Source organism: Amphiprion ocellaris, chromosome 17, assembly GCF_022539595.1.
Source record: "Amphiprion ocellaris isolate individual 3 ecotype Okinawa chromosome 17, ASM2253959v1, whole genome shotgun sequence".
Lineage (NCBI taxonomy): Eukaryota > Metazoa > Chordata > Actinopteri > Pomacentridae > Amphiprion > Amphiprion ocellaris.
The window spans coordinates 5188989-5214041 of NC_072782.1; the positions used below are offsets into that span (position 1 = coordinate 5188989).

Consider the following 25053-nt stretch of genomic DNA (forward strand, 5'->3'; position numbering starts at 1 on the left):
CACACACAAAAAACATGCTTAGTTACGACATAATGTCCAAATCACTATTTTTCTTTAATTGTCTTCTTTAAATCCATTTGCATTTGTTTGCCTTTGCTAATGTTGCTTTGTGTTGAAGCTTTCAGTTGGACCAAAAACTTCGTCAACTGATTTTCACTACTTTTGAATCAGATGGAGGGAAAGTGTTAACAGAAAGTTCAGGTAAAACTAAGAAAGTTAAGAATGACTCCTCTCTTTTCAAGCGTCTCTCATTAAGTCTTGACAGCGTGTCGATAAACCAGGATCCTGAAACTGAGCGACTAAATGGAATTCAGTCAATATTTCCCTTCTGTGACATGCAAACTGTCTCCTGTGAGAAAAAAAGATTAAACCTGTAGGGTGCTGTTCTACATTGTACATGGTGACAACTAACTGGACTGTGCTTCTTATGTTTTCTCTTCTGCAGCCTTAAAACTGGACATACAGTCATGGAAAAAATGTTTAGACCATCTTTGTTCTCTTCAATTTCTTGATCATTTTAATGCCTGGTACAACTAAACATATATTACCTGAAGAATACACTGAACAGGACAAAAAAAATGCAGCTGATTGCATAATATGCAATCAAGTACTAACTCCTGTGTGTATCATGTGACTAAAACACACAGAAAAGAAAACATGGAATGTCTAAAAGCTGTTTTTAATAGCACAATGATGTAAGAACTTAAGTGATTTTGGTTATTATCAAGAAAACCATGGAAAATGTCAGATATCGGCTCTGAAATGAAACTCTTATGAGCTATTTATGTTGTTATCATTATATTTGTCCAAAAAAATGTACCTTTAGTTGTACCAGGCATTAAAATGAAGAAGAAATTGAAGAAAACAAGGGTGGTCTAATCATTTTTTCCATGACTGTATTTACACCCTCAGCTGGTGGAACAGGTCTGGCTCTCTTCTGTCTCTTCAGTTTGGATGAACTGTGCTCGGCTATTTCCTCCAACTCCTGACAAGAAAGTGGCCTGTCACAGAGCCGTGACCCCTGACTATCCTCCTCCATCCTCCATCCAACGTTCCCACACCCTCTGCACACTCTCACATGTGTGTAGAAGGTGGGAACAGACCGAAGAACAACGCTTCATTCTCTCCAATTTATTTGTCCATCTCACCTGATTTTCACCCGACAGACACGAGCGCACAGACAGCTGTCCACAGGGACTTTACTAACCTTTTATACCACATCCTTTTTGCTTTCGAAGCCTGTAATTGACGTTTTGATTAGGTCTTCTGCAGCCTTAGGCATTGGCTTAAGGAAAGGGCTTAATGCATTAATGCCTTGTTTACACCTCCATCAGTGCCTGCTTGCTCTTAAATCAGCTTTGAATCAAACACCCAAAGCACCAAGTATAAGAGCTATAAAGTAATGTTTAAGGAGATATACAATATATGGTAACCAAAGCAGAAAAAAGACAGAGATGGAGCGAGCAATAAAGTGTAGTTAGTCAAAGCTGATTGTCATTGATAATGTCCATGGTTGAATTTGGATCAATTAGGGTGTGGCAGATGTGCGGAATCATGGTTGACCCCAGGGCTTAAAGAATACAATTCAATTTTCCCCGATAAATGTAATACCATTAGGCTAGATAAAAACAGACAACCGGCAAGGGAGGAGTCTCTTAAAAAGCAGAGAGGTGGATGAGACGGAGACACTGAGCAGTTGTTTCAAAGAACGAGACAAAAGACCCACAAGGGCCCGCTAACGGAAGAAAGCTAAAGACTGGAAAATTGGTGATTCTCAAAAGGAAGTTTTCAGAAAACGAGAGCCTGAGAGGATAGAAAACATGGGAAGAGAAGAATGAACAACTCCCACCTGACCACAGAGAGGGAGTCTACTGGGGCCTGAGAGCAAAGAAGACAAACCAAGTGAGGGTTTGGAGAATTTGTAGCTTCATCGGATAAAAAAAGTTACCCCACAACATTTTTGGACTAAACTTCAACAACTCAACTTTGACTTTTAACTTTGGAAAAAGAGACTGAACAAAAAGAGAAAGCCAGAGAGAACAACTGATCCATCACTATGAGGATCCTCAATAAACACCTTCGCCTTCAGGACGTCACCATCATGTACTTCACCGCCCTGGCTGCTCTGATGGTCATCTTGGTGGCTTCTTACCAGGCGCCCACCAACGCCGTCGAAGTGTCCAGCCTCAAACCGAAGCCCTCCAACCCACTGCCACCTCTCCCCATGCCTTTCCGGGTCCCTCTGGACCCACGAGGGCAGCTCCAGCTGGCTTGGAACATCAGCTACGCCAACCAGGAGATCTACATGGAGCTGAGGGTGGCAGATTTGAGGCACGGTGTTGTCCTGGGGATGTCGGACCAAGGCGAGCTCACCAACGCTGACCTGGTGGTGCTATGGGACTCTGGAACCAAGAGCTACTTTGGGGTAAGCAAGCAAAGGATGGAATATATCTGCCAAATTTAAACTTTCAGTGGTTATATCAAACCTGGATATCAAACAGGTTTCAAATAGAAGGTGTAAAAAATAATTGTTTTGCACTCTTTTCCATTTTTTCCCTCTAAATTCACTTGTCAGATCTATAAATACACAGGGATTACATGAAAGTCCTTCAGGAGTGAAGTTTTTTTCCCCTTCTGTTGCTGCGTTTCTTGTCAGTCTGTGGTCCTCGGGGTGTGGGATTGGTGTTTTTGCAAAAAAGTAGCCGGCAGTTGCTTTGCTTCATGATCACATAGCCACGAAAGGATGTAATCGCCTCTGCTAATTGGAAATCACTCAAACTGCACTAATAGCTGAAGTTCATCTGGGAATCATTAGCAGATATTAGCATATCAAAGTTTGAACCATGTGCTGATTAAGGTGCGGAAAATGCCTCATTTTTGCAGATAAGTTTTTTTAAAAAAATGATTCCAGCTTTCCATTTTTCTGAAATTTGCTGATGAGTTTTTACTGAATAATGTCTTTTTCTCTATAAAACTGCTCATTTACCTTCCTTTTTTATTAACTCCATCCATTGTTTTGGTGATCAGACGAGCCTAATGTGAAAATATTAATGAAACAGTGAGCAGGAAATATGAATTCACTGCAATCAAAAGCGATCCACTTTCAATTCTCATTCCTCCTGCCTGGAAAACCTTTATCCAAAGACTGTGTCTGCATCACTGACTAACAAATGCCAGTATTTTAAATTTTGTCACAGAGCGATTGAAATGCTTAAAAACAGAGGCTAATTTCAGCCTTTAAGTTAAGTTAAAGCACATGATCGGCATAGATTTGGACAACAAAACTGTACAGCAGCCAGGATATTGTAAAATCACTTACTTTTCTTAAATTTGACATATGATTCTACCATGTAAAACAATCAGCCACAGCTACAGACTGAGCACACAGTGTTAAACAGGTCCATTAAGAGTCAAAACATCACTATTTTCTCAATTATTTACCAAAACATTCACGTACGTAAAGAAAATTAGATAACCCATTGAATACAATTTTACATTATGAGCTGTTTATTGACAATATTTAGCGAATTAAAGATGTATAGAACAGTGATACTACACGCTTGTACCAGAGACTATTGGAAGCAATGATCCCTTCAGTCATTTGTCTCTAATTTGAAGCTTTCCGTCCTTTGAATGCATTTCCCTGAATCCCAGTGCATCGGTTCCCCGCAGTTCAAATTCTAACCATCAGAACGTATCACTCGCATCACTGTAAAGTCCTTTCTTGTTAAATCGATTGCCTCCTATCCATCTCTCTTTCTCCCCTCAGGAGGGCAAAACTACCTGCATGAAGAAAGGTCACTGCTGTGCTACAGTCACTCCAACATACAAAGCCAGGCACAGTTTTGATGTAGATAGAGATTTTTTTTTTTGCCTCATCAAATCAGACCAGAGATATGAAGACAACTGATTCAGTTCAGCATGACTTGAGTCTCATTTATAGATAAATACACAGGAGGCATGCTGATCAGTTCTAGGAAGATATTATTTCACATTTCAGGAATTCTCTTACGGACAAGTGGGGCTTTGGAAATCAATAGGAGAAAGTTAATAAGGATAAGTTCTCCTATCTTATATGAACACTGGAACAGTTTTAATTTGTGGTAATAGTCTCTGTTCTCGGCACTGGCCATGAAGAAATCCATTTCTAAAGCAATTTCACTGCAAGTAACAGGAACAAAATCCACACTCCTTATATTCTTATGAAAATAGCAACCATTCTTCTAGCATTTGTACCTGCAGACGCCATTATTCAGATGTATCCAGGTGCATATGCAATTTTATGTAGCATTAATAGCAATCTTTTCAAGACAAGTGTAGCTGAGAGGAATGATTACAGTGATCAAAAACTACTTCAGCGTACGTTTGAGCATGTGAGCCGTGCTTTAAGATGGATGACGATGGGAAAACAACGTGACATTGTAAAGAGTCACTTGTAACGATGAAACTACTGAAATTTATCACCTGGATTTAAAGTCTTTCTCACTCTTACAGAGTGTTAGAGCTTTACAGCGGGTTTCAGCTCATTGTTCAGGTGTCTGGCCTGCGTCTTTATTGTTTGTGTTCACCCTCGCTGCTCCTGAGACATAATTTTCAGCTGTGACAATGCAAGAATCTCAAAAAAAACCAAAACACTGTTCTGCACAAAAAGACAGCGTTAGCATCTAACTTGCTAATAAAGTTTAGTGTTTAGCAGCTGAAGAGCCAGAAACTGATGGATTTGTCAAGAAAAAAAGGCAATTTTTAACACCGGAGACAGGTTTGCTCCCCATTTCAGAATTGTATCCGTTACACACATCTGCTAAAACAATGCAAACAATATTATTATTATTGTAACCATGACAAAGATCATATTTTAGAATCCAGACAATGATTTATTCTGTGCTATATAATGCTCATATGTGGTCATTCAGACTAGAATATTTTTTCTAATGTGGCTTCACAAACTGTTTCTGCTGAATCTCAGCTTCGATTTGGACATAAAAGTCCACCAGATACCAGCAGAACCTCAACGGACACAGAAACGCCACCGTTTCTAAATATGACTCTCAACCTTCTGTACACAGACATGTAACACACAACACATACTGTACGTTGCCTACATCTTTTTTTGCTTTTAGCTTCGTATATACGGTTGCATTTTCTCATGATCGTTGGTTTCAGAGGCTTTGTGTGGAACAGTTATATAAGAGGGACAGAGAGGGAGACGGGAATAAAGAGAGAGAGAGATCTTAGGTGCTATTCTGGACAGGTATGAATGTGAGAAACATAACAGAAGCAGATACACCGAGCAGCTGCAGAGCCTCCTGGCAGAGAAGTAGAATATCTTGTACAGCAAGCGGTTAGGTTTCACAGCAACCCGCCACAGCTTCACTTATTTATTTCTATACGATATTACAAATCCCTTTCAAGACAACTTCATTTTAAAATTTACAACCAGCAGCAATCATTTCTTTTACTCGAGTTTATTAAACACAAAGCTGTTCTCTGTGTCTCAGTAACCTTTCTTGTTCAAACACAAAATTCAACCACTCTTCTTCCCCTCTGACAATCACATTGCACACCTAAACGTCCAGCTTCCTTATGTCTATTTGCTGAAGTTATTGTGTGTTCTCCTTCAGGATGCGTGGAGCGACAGTGAGGGTCGCGTATCTCTGGATAGCCAACAGGACTACGAGCTGATTGAAGCCGAACAGAGAGCTGAAGGATTCTACCTGCTCTTCAAAAGACCGTTCAGTACCTGCGATCCCAGAGACTACCTCATAGAGGTGTGAGAAGTTTTTACTTCACTGGATGTGCCAAATTCATTTCAGAGTGTGAACATGAATATAAATTGTTTTTTTGGACTTGTTAACAGGAACGTCAAAACTCTCTGCTACTCAGGAGAAACTCAATAGTGAGGCTCCTTCTTTGGTTGATTTATTTATTAAATTTGAGTGTGCAGGGTTTTTTTTTTGTGCTTGTAGAGCCTTCATTTCTTTTGGATTTTTTTACAGCTTATCCCCAAGAGCTGAATGCAAAAAGTCATACAAGGAGGGTTCACACAGTTGGCAGAGCAAAATGTGTAAACTAAACCCATTACTGAAAAATCCCATATGTTCAGAGTTAAAAAAGCAAACCCCGTTCATTTTAACTTTATTGTCTAAAGTTGATTCATTGCTGTATTTATCTTCCTACTATTGGTTCACTGTTTATCCGGTTGTGGTCTTACTCATTTATCACCCGTAACAAACTTTGAACTGCACTAATCTGTATGAAAGGTGCTCTATAAATAACATTCGACAGTGAGATGTTTTCCTCTAGAGCTCATGCAAAGGGCACACTTGTTGCCCTAAATGTCGCTTGTGGCCTGAAGCCAAAACAACGTCTGTCAATCCTCAACTGACTGAGCCTGACAGTTAACAGGTGGCGAGGAGAAGGAAATAACACGGGTGGAAGGTGGGGAAGACGGTATTTTTGAATTAGCACACGTACGGAACACTAAAGTGTGAGGCTGTCATGTGTGTGCCTGTGAATTGGAGATATTTTTACTGCAGTCTTTTCAGCATATATTTTTTAAAAAGCAATGAAAAATTCTGAACAACTCATGATTTCAGACGTGGACATAAAACCCTCTGAAAGTTGAAATGATCAGCCCAGCTTCCACTCTATTATAGTGATTATGGTTTCCATGGTACCACATTACATTTCCAAATTGCAGACACAAAAACCAATGCTCATCACTATGACAACATAATGAAAATTTCTCTGCGTTTGTCTCAGAAGGTGTTTCAAGCAAATAATAATTATGAGAGGATTTGAAATGTCGATTCTCCGCAGTCTTTAAACACCCTTTCCTCTCTGCCTGTTCGTCAGGAGGGAACTGTGCACATCATCTACGGGTTCCTGGATCAGCCTCTTACCTCCCTGGAGCAGCTGAATCTGTCCCGGATCCACACGGGGGTGCAGAGGGTCCTGATGCTTCGTCCCGACACGCCGCCGCCCACGCTGCCTCCAGATGTGCAGACGCTGGATGTCGTGGCACCGAATGTCATCATACCGAATCAAGAGACCACCTACTGGTGCTTCATCCACAGGCTGCCTGAAAATATGCCCAAGAACCACATTGTCATGGTACAAAGGCCTCTAAAATTGGAAACACTTAACATACAGTGTATTTACACACAGCAGTGGGTGTTTCAGATGGAGAGCATCGCAGGCAGCTATTATTGCTTCTCGTTTTGCAGCAAGGCCAAACAAAACATCAGCTGCATTGTCATGGTTACAAAGAACAAATACAAGCCATAGCAAATATCTCAGCAGCACAAAAACTTCACCTCTTATTAGTTTTCACTCAGACATTTTTACTGACATTTTACAGATAGCAATAAGGTCATTCCATTTCAACAAGTTTCAAAACAGTTTCTGCTTATCCATCACCGTTTTACCAGAAAGTTCTACAGCATAAAACACTGATATTTATAAAGATATTCATGACATTTTAGCCTGACATCTCAAATACTTTGCAAGTTTTATTTTAAATAATTGCCTGTCAAGTCACTTTCAGCATATTTGGCTTTTTTTTTCTCCTCTTCTCACATTTAAACTTGAGGCTATGTTTGAGTGACAATGTCTAAGGAATAAAGATAAAAGTCTGTAATTTTCACTGTTATTTTTCATTATACCATTGATTCAAAATCTGCAATACTAGACACATAAATCAAATTGTACTTGATTATAGGTGAGTTGAAATCTGGGAGAAAAGGCCCTGATGAACAATCTAATTACATTTACAAAAAAAAAAAAGTATAGTTCAAAAATCAACTAGAACTATAACAATACAATATAAAAGTCTATATGTAGAATTGTTTTTTTTCCCTTACAGCAATTATACATATCTCAGTTGAACTTTCATAACCAATTCTGCAGGTATAACAAGTTGTAGTTGACAGATAGCAAAACCCAACAGAGTTTCAAAAGTATATTTCTTTTATTATGGGAATATATCTAATTTTGGGCTTTTATCTATAATAGTTTGAGATATTGCATTTCAAACTTTGCCTCAAATTTCAATGTGTAAAAAAACCTGGTCAAGAAGTGATGTTTTTGTGACCATTTTTAATATCCATAGCTTATGATAAAAAATAGTTACATGCAAATCAGAGAAGCGCGAGCAGAAGCCCCTGATAACTCGAGATGGAATAACCTAATATTGACATGTCTTGCAGCATTAAAAAAAAAAAAGCATAAAACAACTTCTCTGCTTTCTCTCTGCTCCTGTCAGTATGAGTCAGTGATAACTCCAGGTAACGAGGCCATCGTGCACCACATCGAAGTATTCGAATGTTCTCCGGACGTCCGCGAGGTTCCAGACTACAGCGGTTCCTGTGATGACAAGATGAAGCCGGGAAAACTCAACTTCTGCCGCCATGTGCTGGCTGCGTGGGCGATGGGAGCTGAGGTATGACGGGAAACACACATCCTCTTACCTTTAACCTCAATACAAATAAAACTGAAGTCCTAACCTTAACACTGCTCCTAGAAGATGGAACAATCACCCAGAATTTGCAAACGATCTAAGATGCCAACCGAATTTAACAAAAATAGAGGAGCACTCACACAAAAACCATCAGGTAAAGCAGAATAGAAACGTACACAGTCAAGGTTTTTAACACACAGTGGTAATTGAAAGAGAGAGTTGGGATTGTGCTTGACTTTGGTCCAGGCCTTGTACCTATTATAAGGAATAAACAAACACTCCTACGCTGGTAATGTACGAGTCTAAAACTGCGAACATAAAATGTTGAAAAGATGATCCCACACGCTGCACATGTCTATTAAGAGCTCAGAGACAGTCTGTATGTGGGATGCACTCACACACAAACGTTCAGAAACTTATTTACATGGAAACACAAATGTTCTCACAAAAAAGAAAGGAAAACTACATGTGCTTCAACATAGACAAAAGATTTCATCATATTTGATATTCTTGTCCAACGTTGCAAGTCAGCTAGAAGATAAACCGGTCAAAGCTACAACTGAAGACACAGGTTTTGTACACAGTGGTTTTTTCTATGTGTTTTGGCTTCTGCACAACCTGAAAGGAATGCATTCTGCTGCTGATTTCTACACTCTGACACTTAATCACATATAAACAGGTGACAAGTAAAAGGAAAAACCAACGGAAAATGTACTTGAAAAGGTGTTGCACCATCATGCACCACCAGAACACCTTCAATGCATCTTGGCTTTGATTCTCCAAGCCTCAAAAACTCTACTGGGAGGATGAACACCTTTCTCCCAAAACATATTCCCCCAATTGGTGTTTTGATGATGGTGGAGGAGAGGGCTTTCCAGCACATCAGTCCAAAATCTCTCAAATGTGTCTAACTGGGTTGAGACCTGGTGACTCCAACACTCACAGCAAATGATTTACACCATTTTCATACCAACTAAACCATTCAGTGACCCTTGTGCCCTATGAATGAGGCCATTCAAGACATAAATGTTTCACCAAGGGATACAGACGATCACTCTGAACAGCCCTTTTGCCTCCCACTGCATAAAAGAGCCACCAGATCCCCTCACTGTAGGATCCAATGGTTCAGGTTTTTCCTATATTTTGTCACCCATCTGCACATTTGAAATTGAACTACTAATTTTTTACTATAACTGTAATGTGAGAGATATAGTTTGCAATGATAAAATCCCCCATATTTATACTCAGCTCACCATTTTTAACTTTCCAACCCACAGCCCTCAATCTCTTCAGCTTTAGCAGCTATAGAGAAATCAGCCAGTTTCAAAACAAAACTTATTTGAATATTGTAGAACATTCAGCAGCTAAAGAGCTGACTGCTAGCTAATCCAAAACTGAACAAGGAGGTTGTCAGGATTCAGCAGAAATAGACCAAAATGCAGATGAGGCAGGCACGTTGTGGAAAAGAACAAACTTACTGAGAGGTACAGGTGAACAAACGAACGGCAGCTTGTAATCCAGGGGGGAAAAATCCCAAAAATTGGAAGGTAATCCAAGAAAACTAAATCCAAAAACTCACAGAAACAAAGAGTAAACACACAAAGCAGAGGACCAAAGAGAAGAGCCAGGCCCAAGAATGTGAAGGTAGCAAACAGATGCAGTATTTATACAGACAGAACTAATTGTGGAGACAAGTCATAGGTGAATCACAACACACAGGTGACACTAATGAGGGCAACCAGAGAGGAAGGAAATGGAGACAAAGGCAGGAAGTCAAACTACAAGACACACAGGGACAGAGATCATTTCAAAATAAAGCAGGAAGAAGTGAACCAAACTCAAGACCATGATAGGTAGAGAATGAGTGGAGGTGAGGAGGGCTGTACAGGAGTATCTGGGCCTATAATGACAAACACCTGTCCACTTAATTGTGCTTTAAGTAACTTTAAACCTTAATACAATTAACCCGGGTAAGATTTATAAAACTTCACCTCTTCTGCAGTTGTAATGAAGAGAAGAATTAGCCATAGAGACCTTAACATATTTTTGTACCAGGCTGTAAACATGTTTATTTCTGCTGTAAAGTTGCACATTCTTCTAAATATTATATATACAATTGAGTAAAATTGAAATTGAAAGTTATTTATAAAGATATTGTAGTAAACCTGTTGATATGCCATAAATCCATACGTGACTCACACACTACTTTATATTAAATAAGTCAGAAAGCCTTGGAGTCTGGCCAGTCTTTTCTTCAGGAGGAAATGACATCATGTGGAGCAGGTCATGTGATCTGGAATTAACACACTTCCTTGAGAGGTGTTTTTGTAATGGGGAACTTAGTGGAAAGTGATTTCTGGGACACAGATACAATTTGTTATTTTCCATATAAAATTTGATATATTGCCAAAAAATAAATATCTATCATGATTATCTGAACTTAATAAAAAGAACACAATCAAAACCATTTTTGAATAAGTTCATTTTATTATTGTTTAGCTAATTGGAAGGTGGTTGTTATTAAAATCTGACAGTTGACATTTTAGTGATATCCACTCATTTTTTTATTAAAAAGCGATTGTTTTCATAATAAATAATTATGGAATTTGTAAAGACAGGATCATAATGAACATAAAACACATTAGTTTTTTGTTTTTTTTTTAACTAATTTTTATTTATTTTATAAATAAAACTGCATGCAAGATATATCCCATGGACTTCAAAAGCCCCTCAATTATATATTGACCCTTCGAGTGCATGAGAAGGTGCACTTTTCTCCTCTTATGAACCAGCCAACCAGCCAGTCATTCAGTCCTCTGTCAGGCGTCACCACCCCACTTAGAAACTACAGCCACCAACCAGCCGGCTGAGCAAGCGAGCAGCCTGCTAGCCACATAAAGCAAAGAGGACAGGCAATGGTGAGGCTGTCACCATATTTCTCTGCACTGCTCCCCACTGTATCACAGCCAGCCTGGCCCCTCTCCGATTGGATTATCTGCCAACCAAACAAAAACAAGCAGGATGCCTTCTGTGAGCTGTGAGCTGTGAAGACAAGATTAGGTGGGAAATATTCAGGCCTCTTTCATCACCTCTTAATAGTGTTGCTTCATTCTCCTCGGCACCGCATCAGAAGGGAAACGTGGCCTCGCACAAAAACACAAAACAAAGGAGAAAGGGGAAAATAGAGTGGAGCAAGTTTGGAGGAGAAGGGAAACAATAATGCATGACACCGTTAGAATGCAAAGAGGGAGGACAGCGGCAGAAAAAGAAGAGACTGAAGTCTCTGTGGATTTTACTGTGACAACATGAAAGCGAGATTAAATAAAACAATTCTCTCTTCCATTACAAACAGCATGAATCAGCAGATGTGGCTTGAGGAGGATCTCTCTGAAAAAATGAAGGCAGTGATGATGAATCTAGATTACATTAAAATTCCAGTGGAAGTTTGATGACCATGGAGTGACTCAGAAATAAGATGAGCAGAGCAGGTCTCATCGTCCCAGGGGTTACATCTATATGAGAATGCAGCAGAAATAACCAATAAACATTTGAGGGAGCTCATAGATCCACATAAGACCTCAAAATCATTCAAGGTTTTGTAAAAAGGAATTTGGTAAATATTAATGTTCAGTTCTTTGAAGCATAATCATTTAAAAAACTTATTTTTTTGAGACTTCAGACAATCTGTTGCAGTTGTAATTCTACATTCTGTGGGTGTTTAGGGTCTAAACGGGACTAAAAAACTGAATGAATTGGTGGATGACAGTATGTGGTTATGCTTCCCTGTATTTTTTTAGAATCCGTCACCCAAAATTATAGTGAACCACAGCAGCAGAGCTAAAGGAATCTATCTGTTACGACCCCGGCTCGGGGGGGGGGGGACGCAACATAAACAGTTGTTGGTGGTAAAATCAAATTATTTATTACAGAAAAGGTTGAACAGAAATGTGCACGTTACTATACAAACTGAGGCAAAACTAAGGAAGAGGGCTGGTGGGTGCTGCTCAAATCAAAGAAAATAGCAAAACACAAAAAGAGTTCTCATAAGGAGAACTTAACACTACCATCGCGGTGGACAAAAGAAAAACGGAACAAAAAAACTCACTAAATGGGAACTGACAAAACAAAACTTACACAGGAGTCAGCACCCCTAATCCTGGTGAAACTAGACAATAAGGAACTACCTGGAATCAAATGAAGCTGTATCAGTTTTTGATTCTAACCCTCGCCCAATTCCTATCACACAGACACTCTTGCCTCAACCACACAGGAACACAGCATGGCACGCTGGAAGTCAGCTGCCCCGTTCAGTTGAACTGCCTACTCTTTTAAAGGAGTTGGCAGTTTTCGGTTGGTCGGCCTGGGGAGCGCCGCACCAATCACTGGACTCCTGGTCGCAGCCACGCCTCTGCTGTCACGGTCCAACCAGGGAGTGGGGATCACACAGCCCTATTTGCATACTGACAACATTTGGTTAAAACACACACACACACACGGGGTAGGAGGCGCTGGCCGTAACACTATCATTTCTGCACTATGAAGGTGAATAAGCCTCTGATATAATAGTGATTCATTCTCAGCTGGTACCAAACGTTCCCACAAAACTGGACGACATTAACTACAACTTCTAATAACTTTCAAAAGAAAATCAGTTTGAACAAATGTTCAAGGAAGATTTTAAGAACATTTTGACTTCCAGTAATGCTCCAGTAAAATAAACATAATGTTTTAATGTCAGCCTTCAGAGGATGTTGGCAGGAACATAGATGATGTTCCATGATGACAAAGTAGGAACGTTTTCAAACCGACATTCAGAAATGAATGTTTTTTATACAGAATGTTTATAATGTGATATATTAAAGGTAAAACATTCTGTCCTTTTGTTGAGGGAACACACCGTACAATATTGTTACAAAAGATGTTTCCACAATGATAACAAAGGAAGGACGTTTTCAATACAACATTCAAAAAAAGTTTTCAAGATGTTGTTGAAACCTCAGATGACAGAATGTTCTTCATAAGACGTTCCTGTACCGCAAATTATTAACAAAGGTAGAACAAAGTGGCTGCAGTGTTCTGAGAATGTTTTGGGGGAACACATTATTGAATCTATAAACGTTTCTAAAATGTTCCACAGTGTTATATGATACCAAAGGAAGAAAGTTCACAGTGTAACATAGTGTTTTGAGCACATAACTGTTGAACAATGCTATCATCAAACAATTTTCTTTAGCTATCTTACATTTAAGAAGAACATCTGGGAACTAAAATCAAACTCCTCCATGAAAATATTATTAGAATTTTGCAGAATCTTCATGCTGCATGCAACGCTGCCAAGGGATCCCATGCTGAGAAAGAGGTGGAATGCTGCAGTTGAATGTAAAGATGTCCTACTTTGAGTTAGTTTGAAGGTTAAGAGTCCAGAATAATGTCATTCAGCATTTCTACATGTTGGCACAGAAATGGTGTCTTGTTTTTGTCATCCCCCAGTCATGTGTTCTTGCCTGGAGACATCAGTGCTTCAAACTCCCACTAAAACTCCAAAAACATTTTTTCTTTCTCACTTTGAAATGCATCACTTCTGTCTCCAAGACAAAACCAAATATAGCAGCAAGCTGTGAAGGTACAACAGTAAATCTAAAAATTGTTTTGCTCCATTTTTGAAATCATCAGAATGATATATGAAGATGATTCTTTGCTATAATTTTGAAACACTGGTGTATAAATGAGAGGAATATTGAGTCATCCTTGTCCTAAATGTATGCATGTGTGTGTGTGTGTGTGTGTGTGTGTGTGTGTGTCTGCAGGCGTTTTACTACCCTCCTGATGCAGGGCTGCCTATGGGTGGACCAGGTTCCTCCAGGTTCCTTCGTCTGGAGGTCCACTACCACAACCCTCTCATTATATCTGGTACATGCAGTATAAATGCACGTAAATGTATGGATTTAAACTGTGAACATGCTGTTACACAGGCACCCGTCCCTCTTTTTTACTCACACAAGCAGCAGAATGTTCTCCCAAAGAGCCCCAGGCTTATCTTGAATACAGCGATTCATTTAAAATTTTCCAGATATACCTTTTGATCTCTTCTGTACAAGTATCTACACATTCTGCCTTCCTTATCCTGATCTGACCTCACAGTACAACACATGCATACATAACTGTTCTCTGTTTTACTGCTCTGTCATTTTTGTTTTGGAGTTGTTTTCATGTCTTGAAATTTTAAATCGTCTCAAACAACAGTTCACTCTCTAACTCTCTACCTCCCTCCCTGTCCTCCTCTTATGAATCTATTACAATGTGGCAACTATACTGTACAATTTTGAAAACTGCATATTTCTTTGAGCTACAAACAACTTCAGCTTGAGGTGAAGTGCAGAAAAAGGAAACAGTTTGATGATGTCATCATTTGCACACCGGTAAATGCCAACGAATTCCAGGCATTATTTTATTGGTTTTCATGAAATACGAAAAAAACTATAACAATATTGACCGATATTACATTTTTATGCCAATATCAGGCCAATAATATCATTGGGTCGATATTTTCAGACATCCCTACATAAGAATAATGCCACACTACAGGTCTTATCTTTATCAGCAAAATTTTTTTGGCTCAGAAATCCTAACAATTGCTAAACTGCTTTATCTAAACAACAAAGTCCTCAGAATACAGCAGCATGTGAGCCCTTTTATATACAGCATTTACAAGTCTGCTTTAGTGTAAAAATATTTTTGCTGTCGGAGTAACAAGTATTAACTCACTGTATGTTAAACACAAATATCGCTCATTCAGGTCGGAGTGACTCATCAGGGATACGACTGCATTACACCCCCAGTCTGAGACGTTACGATGCAGGGATCATGGAGCTGGGCCTTGTTTATACTCCCATCATGGCTGTTCCACCCAAACAACACACCTTCTACCTCAGTGGATACTGCACATCCAAGTGTACTCAGACTGTACGTATACAAAAACCCCATCATTATGGTTTAAATGGAAGAGATGCTGGGTGAATATTTAAGTCTAAACCTAAAAAGTCTGCTTCTCTGTCTGCCTGTTGGTCTATTTAGGCTTTGCCTCCAGGAGGGATCCATATATTTGCATCCCAGCTGCACACCCACCTGGCGGGTCGAGGGGTGAGGACGGTTTTGGTGAGGGGAGGCAAAGAGCTGGAGATTGTTCAGGAAGATCAGCACTTCAGTACACACTACCAGGTGAGATTTACCCAGAGGAACTCCACATTTATACATTATACCTTCTTTTATATTGGGGAAAAAGTGAGTTTTACTTGGCATCACACTGATTCATGTGCCACTGGGACGATGACTATTCAAATATCAGAGAAATAAAACTACAGCTGAGTTATTTCTACTGGCTGCTATTTCTGCAGCTTTTAAAATGAACAGATCTTATTAAAATAAAGTCTTATTAGAGTTGGTCTTTAATTTTGCAGTGGGTGACCCATATACATAAAGTAGAAAGCTTAGGTTTTATCACAAGTTGAAAGTTACTTGCAAAATACTTGATGGTGGAAAGTGCAGAAGTTGCAGACAAAATGTCGGGTGGGCAAAGAGACGGCTACAGAATTTCTTACATTGCAATCACTGCACAAGTCATGAAAAGACTTTGTGCTTCATATTTCATTTAACAAATCTCCTTGAAAGATCAAAACCAACAATGAGTCAGTCCCAAGCCCATTACTTCCAACAGACAACCTGCATTTTTAAGCATATCTCACAAGTGTGCAGTTTTATTCTTTAAAAAATTCAAAGTAAATTCCACTGTGGTTGCCACTGTTTCCTCACAGCCAAAAGGTCCTGGGTTCAAATCTCTCTGTATGGAGTTTGCATGTTCTCCATGTGCCTGTGAGGGTTTTCTCCGGCTGGTCTGGCTTTCTCCCACAGCCCAAAGACATGCTTTGGACTGTGGGTAATTGGATGGAGAGAGTGAGTGGTTGTCTGTTAGTTTGTGTTGGCCCTGTGATGGACTGGCAGGGTGGTGCTTCGCCTTTCGCCCTACGTCAGCTGGGATCAGATCCAGCACCCTGCCACTCTCCACAGGATAGAGCAGGTATAGCAGATGGATGGATGGACGGACGGACGGACAGATGGATGGATGGGCTCTGCAGCTTCTAGCAAATATCTCGTAAACAGGAATAGATAGTGTAATGATCAGGAACTATTTTCAGTGGCGGATACATGGAAGCTGCAAAATTAAAATATCACAGAGTGCAACCATGTGGCTCACAGATGTGTTTTAATAGATTTTACACAGCAATGGAAGGCTGTGCTCTTAGTATGATCTGTTCATAGCTGCTATTTCCCAACCCACATCACTTATATTTCCCGGTTTGTAATGTCTAAACAAGACCACTAAAGTTGTAAATATTCACATTTTCTTGTATTTCTTATTGACTTTTAATAGTGAGTAAAGACTAAAACAATGCTGTTTTTGCCAATGTGAGTTAATATTTGGGGACAAAGAAGCAAAAGGATTCACCTTAATGTTTTTCTCTAAATAATAACATCATCTTGATGTCCATTATTTCTTCCAAATAGAGAAAATGAATTCATCAACCTACATTCTGTGTCTAGCTGTTGCTTCTCAATTGGTGAGACTTGTAACAAAAGCCTGAGTTAATTTAAATACATAACTGATAGGGCAACTCCAGCATCATGTTGTATACACTGAAATATCTGAGCTCGTCCCTTACACAACATCTGAGTAACTGTGGCGTTCAACATTTCCACCCGAATCATCGATTATGTTTATGAGCTTGGCTGCAGTTCCTAAAATCCTCCCAGAATCAGTCACCATCTCCTTATTCTTGCATTTAAGAGATGATTCCTTCTGCATCACTCTATAAACTTACCCACTGGTTCCCTTTTCTTTGATTTAGGCCTGCCTCTGATAGATCCCACCATCGCAGCATCATCAGAGAACCTCAGCAGGGGGTTTGGTTCAGTTATACTGCAAATCTGCAGTGTACAGAGTGTTCAGAGACGGAGACAAGACAGTCCCCTGTGGCACCTCTGAGTTAATAACCACCACATCAGACAGGGAGCTCCCCAGCTGCACAAACTGGGGGCCTGTTCGGCAGACAGTCATTGATCCAGGAGACAGTAGAGATGGTGACATACATCCTGAACAGCATTCCGTGGTGTTAAAGGCAGTGTGGGGAAAAAACACTGAAATAAAACCAACCCAAGGAGTTCACAAAGCTGATCTTTACAGTGATGTGGAGGAGCTTGAAGGTTGGGTTTAGGGGGTCTAGGGGGGTAGTGTTAAGGGGTATTCAGCAAGGGGCGCTGAGGGCAAAGCAGGTATTCAGCTCATTGACTCTGTCCAGGCTGCCCTCCTGCTGACTGTCTTTGATGTTAAAGTCTGTAACCTGTTTCATGCCCATCCACAGATCTCTCATGTTCTTTTGCCAAAGTTGAACTTTCTTCTGCAAAAACTTAAAGGCCTCATATGATAAGAAGTCGTTAACATACAGCACACTGAAAGTTCACAATGTCACAGACGCAAAAACCTCCCGGATGTCGACTCAACGTCCAAACTGACAAACAACAACATTAACATTGTTGAGAGACAGCAGTCGACATCTGCTGTGCTTTATTTATGCACAATATCCCCAGGCAGGTACACACACACACACACACACACACACACACACACACACACACACACACACACACACACACACAGAGCAGAGAAGGACATCTGATAAAATCTGCAGCTGCTGTTGATGTCAGGCTAATCTGAGAGCACCTGAGTGGTGTTGTTTCAAACCCTGCAGTCTCATTTGGCATCTGAAGACTTTATCAAACCGTTCTCAGCAAAGTCACACGGCTAACATCTATGAAAGGTGCCTCGAAGGAACACATCAAGAACAACCACTGTTTCATACTGCCGCATTTGAAATTAATCTTCTGTACACAATTTCCAGTTATGCCTAAAGTTAAGATGCAGGAACAGCAATGTCTTGTGGTATGTTGATTAGAAATTGCGAAGAACTCTAACAAATCATTAAGATTACTGATTTCAGATAATGATCTTGTTTCCACAATTTGTTTTCATGTCTAAACACATGCACAGAAGAACACAGGAAGAAAAAAGACGTGAATATTTGTTGAAATGATTGCATTTATCTTCTCTTTTTCTTTTGTTTTTTTAACAGACAATCCGAGTTCTGAGAAAAATTGTGAATGTTTTACCTGTAAGTATAAAAGTGACGACTGCTCCTGCAATCAGAATGACTAACAACAACAACAATGACTACTGTTTGGTTGAGATTTCCACTGTGGTGATTTTACAGGCAGACAAGAATGGAATTTTAACTGTTCTGCATACTCAGCGGCGCACTTCTCTGAATGGTCGTGCCCCAGATGTATTTTTTCGCTGTTTGCATTTAAAGTAATGAATTAGAATACGTTGCTGCTCTGTACGGTGCTTAAATGGAGAGGAAATAGGGACAGGCTGAAAAGTCAGAGCTGTAATAAGGAAATTCCCGGGAGACAGACCGAACCACAGCAGCTGAGCTCCGTAAAGCAACTTTCTTTTAAACAGCAAACTGCCCACTGGCTCTCTTATATAATTAATTTTGTCGGTAACCTTAAATTATCAGCAATGTTCTTCGTTAAAAGTAAATTATGATGAAACGATGGCTTGATCCTGCAGGGTGACGTCCTCATAACAAAGTGCACTTACAATACAGAAGATAGGAGCCAGCCTACGGTGGTGAGTATTCATTCATTCATTCATTCATTCATTCATTCGTTCATTCATTCATTCATTCATTCATTCATTCAACCCTTATTTAACCTTGAATTTAATCAGCTTTAAAAACGAATGAATCAACTAAAACAAGAGCAGCTGGAAGCAAAATAAGATGAAATGCAAAAGCTAACCTGCCCTAATTATAAAATAAAAGAGTCACTGTTTTGCACAGTATTGCAGGTTGCAGCTGCACAGGTAACAAAAGCTGGATTTTCCATCAGGGCACTGTGAAAATACACAACAGAATACTGTATTTATAGGATCAAATTCCCCCTTGATCACTGTCAGTAGCAACAGGATAGCCTTATGTACAACATGGCCAAGATGGCCAACATCCCACTTGTGGATCTATAATTGCACAGGCCATAAAATTATAATAACAAGAAAGAGCCTATAATAAACCAGCTCAAATGAAAGACATGTTAAAATCATAAGTTTATAAAGTAAAAAAAATCTATATATCCATCCAGATACACATTCTTAAATTTCAAATCAGATAAAACAGCTTTAACTGTTCAAAAATATTGCAAAAATAAAAAATGACACAAAGTTACAGCTGCACATTTAACCCTATAAAACCCATTGTTGCAAAAACACAACAGCTTTTTTATATATATATATATATATATATATATATATATATGTATATATATATATATATATATATATATATATATATATATACATATTTAGATATTAGGTTTTTGCTCTTTTTTCTAGATTTGGGTTTCTATATATACACATTATTATTATTTATTTGTTTTTAGTTTATTTATTTTTGCTCTGTTTTTCTATATTTGGGTCATGCAGGGTTTAGAAAAACTGAATTTACCACCAGGAAACTCTGAATATGATAGTGCATTACTGTTTTCATTTGACCAATTTCCACCTTGATCACTGTCAACAGCATCAGAACAACCTTCTCTGACCTCCTTCCATGTTTCATTCATCCTCATAATCCTTCGACTGCATCCCTCTAATGCTTAAATCTGCTCTTTCTACTGTATCTTCTTTCCTGGCTTCTCATAAATGTCTCCGTCTCCTCAGGGAGGCTTTGGCATCATGGAGGAAATGTGTGTTAACTACATCCACTACTACCCTCGTACTCAGCTGGAGCTGTGCAAGAGCCACGTTGACCCGAGATACCTGCAGAAATACTTTAACTTCATTAACAGGTAGCGCACGCACCAAACACCTCTCCCTCCCTAAAATCATTAGCTTCTTCCTCCTTTCCTTCTTCCTCATTTAGCATCTTCCTCTGCATCCACACGTGTGACTAAGCAGTTTTTTTGTCCTCCCTCCTCACTCCATCTTTCAGGCCCAGAGTGGTGATTATGTCTTTTTAATCACAAACAGCCTTTGTTCTTTCAAAGTGAAACTGTGTTCTAATAACACCATTTCTAACTGATTTCGCTCCCTCCTTTCTCAATCTCGCTCTGCCTCTCTCTTTTATCGACTTCCCTTCAATCTCCTCCCTCCATCCTCCCCTCTCCTCCCCTCCAGGTTCCATGGAAATGACCAGTGTGTGTGTGGCGAGGTGAGCGTGACGGAGCAGTATTCTCAGCTACAGTGGGACGCATTCAGCGGAGAGGTGCTGGACTCTCTTTATAACACAGCTCCCATCTCCATGCACTGCAATCAGTCCACCGCACGCCTCTTTCCTGTAAGTCTCCCCCACCTCCTCCCCCTCGCTCATATTCACATATTACAATAGATTTACAAGCCACCAATGAAAGCGGCTCCACAGCAGACATTGGTTGGACAGGAGAGTCGGACCGGCTGAGCAGACAGCTTGTTAACTTGTAATCTGAACACAGACACACTCGCAAGATGTTTGGATGAGCGCGAATAAATGAATTACAAACTGTGCCGAGGCCTTGATCAAGGTTTTCTGTCAGGAATGCAGCTTTCTCCTTGATGTGCAAGTGCAAAGGAAATGCAGCTATAGAAAACAGACTGCAGTGTTTGGCTGGATACATGAAGCGTAGATAGGATAGTATGAGATTACATGATCTGCAAACATGTATGTAATTTAAAAGGTCAGAACAAATAGGTCACATAGAGGAGAAATCCAGGTCAGAATCAGAAAAGCTTATTAAAGGAACCTCTAAAGTAAACTGCTTGAGCTTTACATACATATTTACATATGGGTCAATATACAATTGAGGGACTTTTGATGTCCATGGGATATTTCTTGCATACATTTTTATTAAAAGTAAAAAAAAAAACTAATGTGTTTTATGTTAATTATTATCCTGTCTTACAAATTCCATGATTATTTATTATGGAAACAATCACTTATTAATACAAAATGACTGGATATCACTAAAATGTCAACTAAATAACCGTCTGAATTTAATAACAACCACCTTCTAATTAGCTAAACAATAATAAAATGAGCTTGTTCAGAAATAGTTTTGATTGTGTTCTTTTCATTAAGTTGAGATAATCATGACAGATATTTCTTTTTTGGCAATGTATCAAATTTTATATGGAAAATAACTAATTGTATCTGTGTCCCAGAAATCACTTTCCACTAAGTTCCTCATTACAAAAACACCTCTCCAGGAAGTGTGTTAATTCCAGATCACATGACCTGCTCCACATGATGTCATTTCCTCCTGAAGAAAAGTCTGGCCAGACTCCAAGGCTTTCTGACTTATTTAATATAAAGTAGTCAACAGGTTTACTACAATATCTTTAGAAATAACTTTTAATTTCAATTTTACTCAGTTGTATATATAATATTTCGAAGAATCTTTGTGTAAAAATGCCATGTGATGTTAGGTATTTATGTTGATTTTAGGCCTGAAAACAGCAAAAATGTCAACTATGTTACAAAAAGTCCTGCAATTATATATTGACCCATATGTTCCTGTTGTGAGGATTCATTTTCAGTCATTTAATTTTACCACATAGTTTATCTTTATACCATAAATACTAACTACTAGCTGTCAAACTCTAAGAAAGAAAAACGTCTGAGGTATTCTTTAGTGAGTGTTTCTGGTTTGATCTATTTTGATTCATGCTGGCAGATGGGGGAAAAAAGCATAATTACCACAACTGTCATCACGTTTTGATTAAACACTTCTAAATCCTAACTGCAGGACATCACATATTTCCAAATCACAGAACCAATAGGAGAAAAATAAAAGACAAAAGAAAATGTGTCAAATGGAATAACGCTCATTTTGTCAGAAAATAGTGTTAACGCAGGACCCCATCACTTTGAGTAAGAAACTGTCTAGGAAAATATGTTTTCAGGGCCTTTAATATCAACCGCAGCGGGTGGCCTTTTCACAAACTGGCACATATTCCGTTAATGGTGCCACCACTGGAAGGCAGAGCTGTTTTCAAGATATTTTTGGCGAATCCATGAGTGAAAAAAAATTCAAAGTGATTCAGCAATTCGGCTTGTTCTTAGGCTCTCACAGTTTTGGTCTTTGAGCGGCCAGCGCTCGGTATGAAGAGAAGTGGATGTATTTTGACACTTGAAAACGTTGTGAGGAGTGACGAGCAGCGCAGTAACTGCAAAGAATTGGAGTTTTAATGACTAAAAAATGATAAAAGGCAACCTGTGAAGCTCAACAAAGACGTGCAAAGCTGAAACAAACAGTTGAAAGCCACGGGCTCACAGCAGGCCACGCTTTACCACAGAGATGTTTTACAAAGCAGAAAGAAAACCACTCACTTCAGCACATAATGATGCACAAAATAAGCCTCTAATCAGCTCTTGTATTAACATCATAAGCACAAGAAATACATCTTAAGTCATTGTAATAAATCATTTGCAGGATATAAATCAAACTGCACAGAGTAAACAAGCTTATTTTTGTTATCTGTGTGTAAGTGGATCAAAAAATAATGACCTTAAGCAACACTGATGCTCACAAACAGCCTGAGAGGGATCCAGACTAAGATTTCACTCGCAGATGGTTGCACCAATGCTGCTTTTTGGAAAATGCAAGAGCTTCTGGTGTCATTGTGCAGTTTTAAAGTTATGCAATACCACTTTCACTACAATCACTGTAAGAAATATGTGTGTTCTAACAGTAGTATTACTGTATAATTTATATATATATTTAGTGAATTTCACTGGATTTTGGTTGATTTTTATGTGCATGTTCTTAAAGAAAATGTTAGAAGTTTTACTGATATATATGTAATCACTTTAGATATTAGGATTTTTTTTTGAAGATTTTGACTCATTTTTTGAAAATATTTGCCAATTTTGGGGGAATTTTTAAAAATAAAACTTTTAAGGGAAACTTATAAGGAATTATTGGAATTTTCTTTTTGAAGGTTTTGCAAATTTTCAGAAATTTGGGGAATTTTTGGATTTTTTTCAGACAAGGAAATAATGTTTTTTGGTGCCTGTAAATGAGGACAACAGGAGGATTAACCACATTTTTCCATACAGAGAGAGTACATTGAATCCAAGGGTTATCAGTAGTGTCAATATAGTTTAGAATTTTCACATCAGCCAGAGTAGCTTGTATTGGGAAAGGAAAGATTTTCTCCTCTATACTTTTCCATTGGGCATTATATGACATGTCACACCAGTTTATCAATGCCTTCATCTGTGCTGCACTAAAGTAATCCTTTAGAGATGGCCAGCCCCATCCTCTCTCTTTAGTAAACTGCAACGTCTTACAGCAGACTCTCAGCGTTTTCCCCTCCCATATATATCTCGATGTCATCTTGTCCCATTCATCAAATTGAATTCGATCAATTTGTATTGGTAGAGTCTGAAACAAGTATAGTAGTCTTGGTAAGACATTCATTTTGATAGACTGAATCCGTGAATATAAATGAAACAAGGAATTAAATTCTTCTTTTTTCTTCAGTGCAGTATAATTGAATTCAAACATTTTTGTTAGATTTTTTTGGTATATTAATACCCAAATATTTTAAGGATTCAGCCTGCAACACCATAGGGACATTTTTACAGTTTTATAGCCACATGTGCAACACTCAAAGAAGTGTCCTTGAGAGTATTTTTGATGGACATGTAGTACATTGCTCAGGGACAAATATGCAATTACTTCAATAAAACCTGCTGTCTACATATGAAGGACAGTTACCCATTTGGCCATTATTATTTGAAAACGGTTAGACCAGACAGTATAGCAGCTGTCACAGACATCATATTTCTGTCTGCAGGGAGACTGGGAGAAACAGCCGCTACCAGTGGTGACCTCCATCCTTGAGAAACCCCGCTACCCCTGTGAAGGAGCTCCTCTTCCCACCAGCTGACCTTTCACAGCCCCAGAGTGTGAAGGAACCTCGAGGGATGTTTGAGGCTGAAGAGAGAGAACCTACATGTGGAAAGTTAAAGAAACTCCTGAATTTTTATCTCTAGTTAGATGCTGTAATTATATGCTTATATACACACCTGCTGTCTGTAGTCTTATTAGATAGACAGATACTTAGTGCACACATAACCGGAATACTTGTGTTTCAAATGAATGGAGATGGACACTATTTCTGAAACTAGGAAGTAGGACTGGCTAGTATTAAACAAAAACATGTGCAACTAACAAATTCTCTTATCCATTAGCTTCTGCACACTTACTATTTTTTTTCCCATTTGTCTCCTCATGTTTCTGTTGGTTTAAAAATGTCATTACAACATGAAACGGTTTGCAATTTGTTGAATAATTTCTTTCTGTAATAAACAATACATAATGAATGACTCTGGTGGTATTCAAAGGCAAAAAAGAAGGGAAAATACATGATTTTTAAATTCATTTTATAATAGTACATTTCACTCTCTCCTTTGCTACGTGCCCCTCTGCTACCTTGCATAGCT

At 39.0% G+C, this 25053-nt stretch overlaps 2 protein-coding genes across 2 annotated transcripts in view; one reads left to right on the forward strand and one right to left on the reverse strand.

Annotated features, from left to right (window-relative positions):
- The window catches only part of fam163ba (family with sequence similarity 163 member B, genome duplicate a), a 56355-nt gene extending 49315 nt beyond the window's left edge, over positions 1-7040 (reverse strand). The window contains exon 1 of the mRNA XM_023267867.3: positions 6903-7040. The gene's annotated coding sequence lies outside the window, so the exon portion shown is untranslated. The remainder of the gene's footprint in view (positions 1-6902) is intronic.
- On the forward strand, positions 1687-24936 carry dbh (dopamine beta-hydroxylase (dopamine beta-monooxygenase)). Its single transcript, XM_023267865.3, has 12 exons — positions 1687-2425; positions 5622-5768; positions 6856-7113; positions 8264-8440; positions 14266-14368; positions 15255-15421; positions 15533-15676; positions 18643-18681; positions 19143-19202; positions 20289-20416; positions 20745-20904; positions 24405-24936. Exons 1-12 carry the CDS (start codon positions 2057-2059, stop codon positions 24495-24497), a joined length of 1845 nt encoding a protein of 614 aa, XP_023123633.2. The 5' UTR covers positions 1687-2056; the 3' UTR covers positions 24498-24936.
- Positions 24937-25053: the final 117 nt, after the last annotated feature.

Excerpts from the sequence above, each read along its gene's own strand:
- dbh (XM_023267865.3), top strand. The coding sequence starts at position 2,057 with ATGAGGATCCTCAATAAACACCTTCGCCTTCAGGACGTCACCATCATG. Across the intron at positions 5,769-6,855 it reads CCAGAGACTACCTCATAGAG|GAGGGAACTGTGCACATCAT; the intron begins GTGTGAGAAGTT and ends CCTGTTCGTCAG. Across the intron at positions 19,203-20,288 it reads ATAGGAGCCAGCCTACGGTG|GGAGGCTTTGGCATCATGGA; the intron begins GTGAGTATTCAT and ends CCGTCTCCTCAG.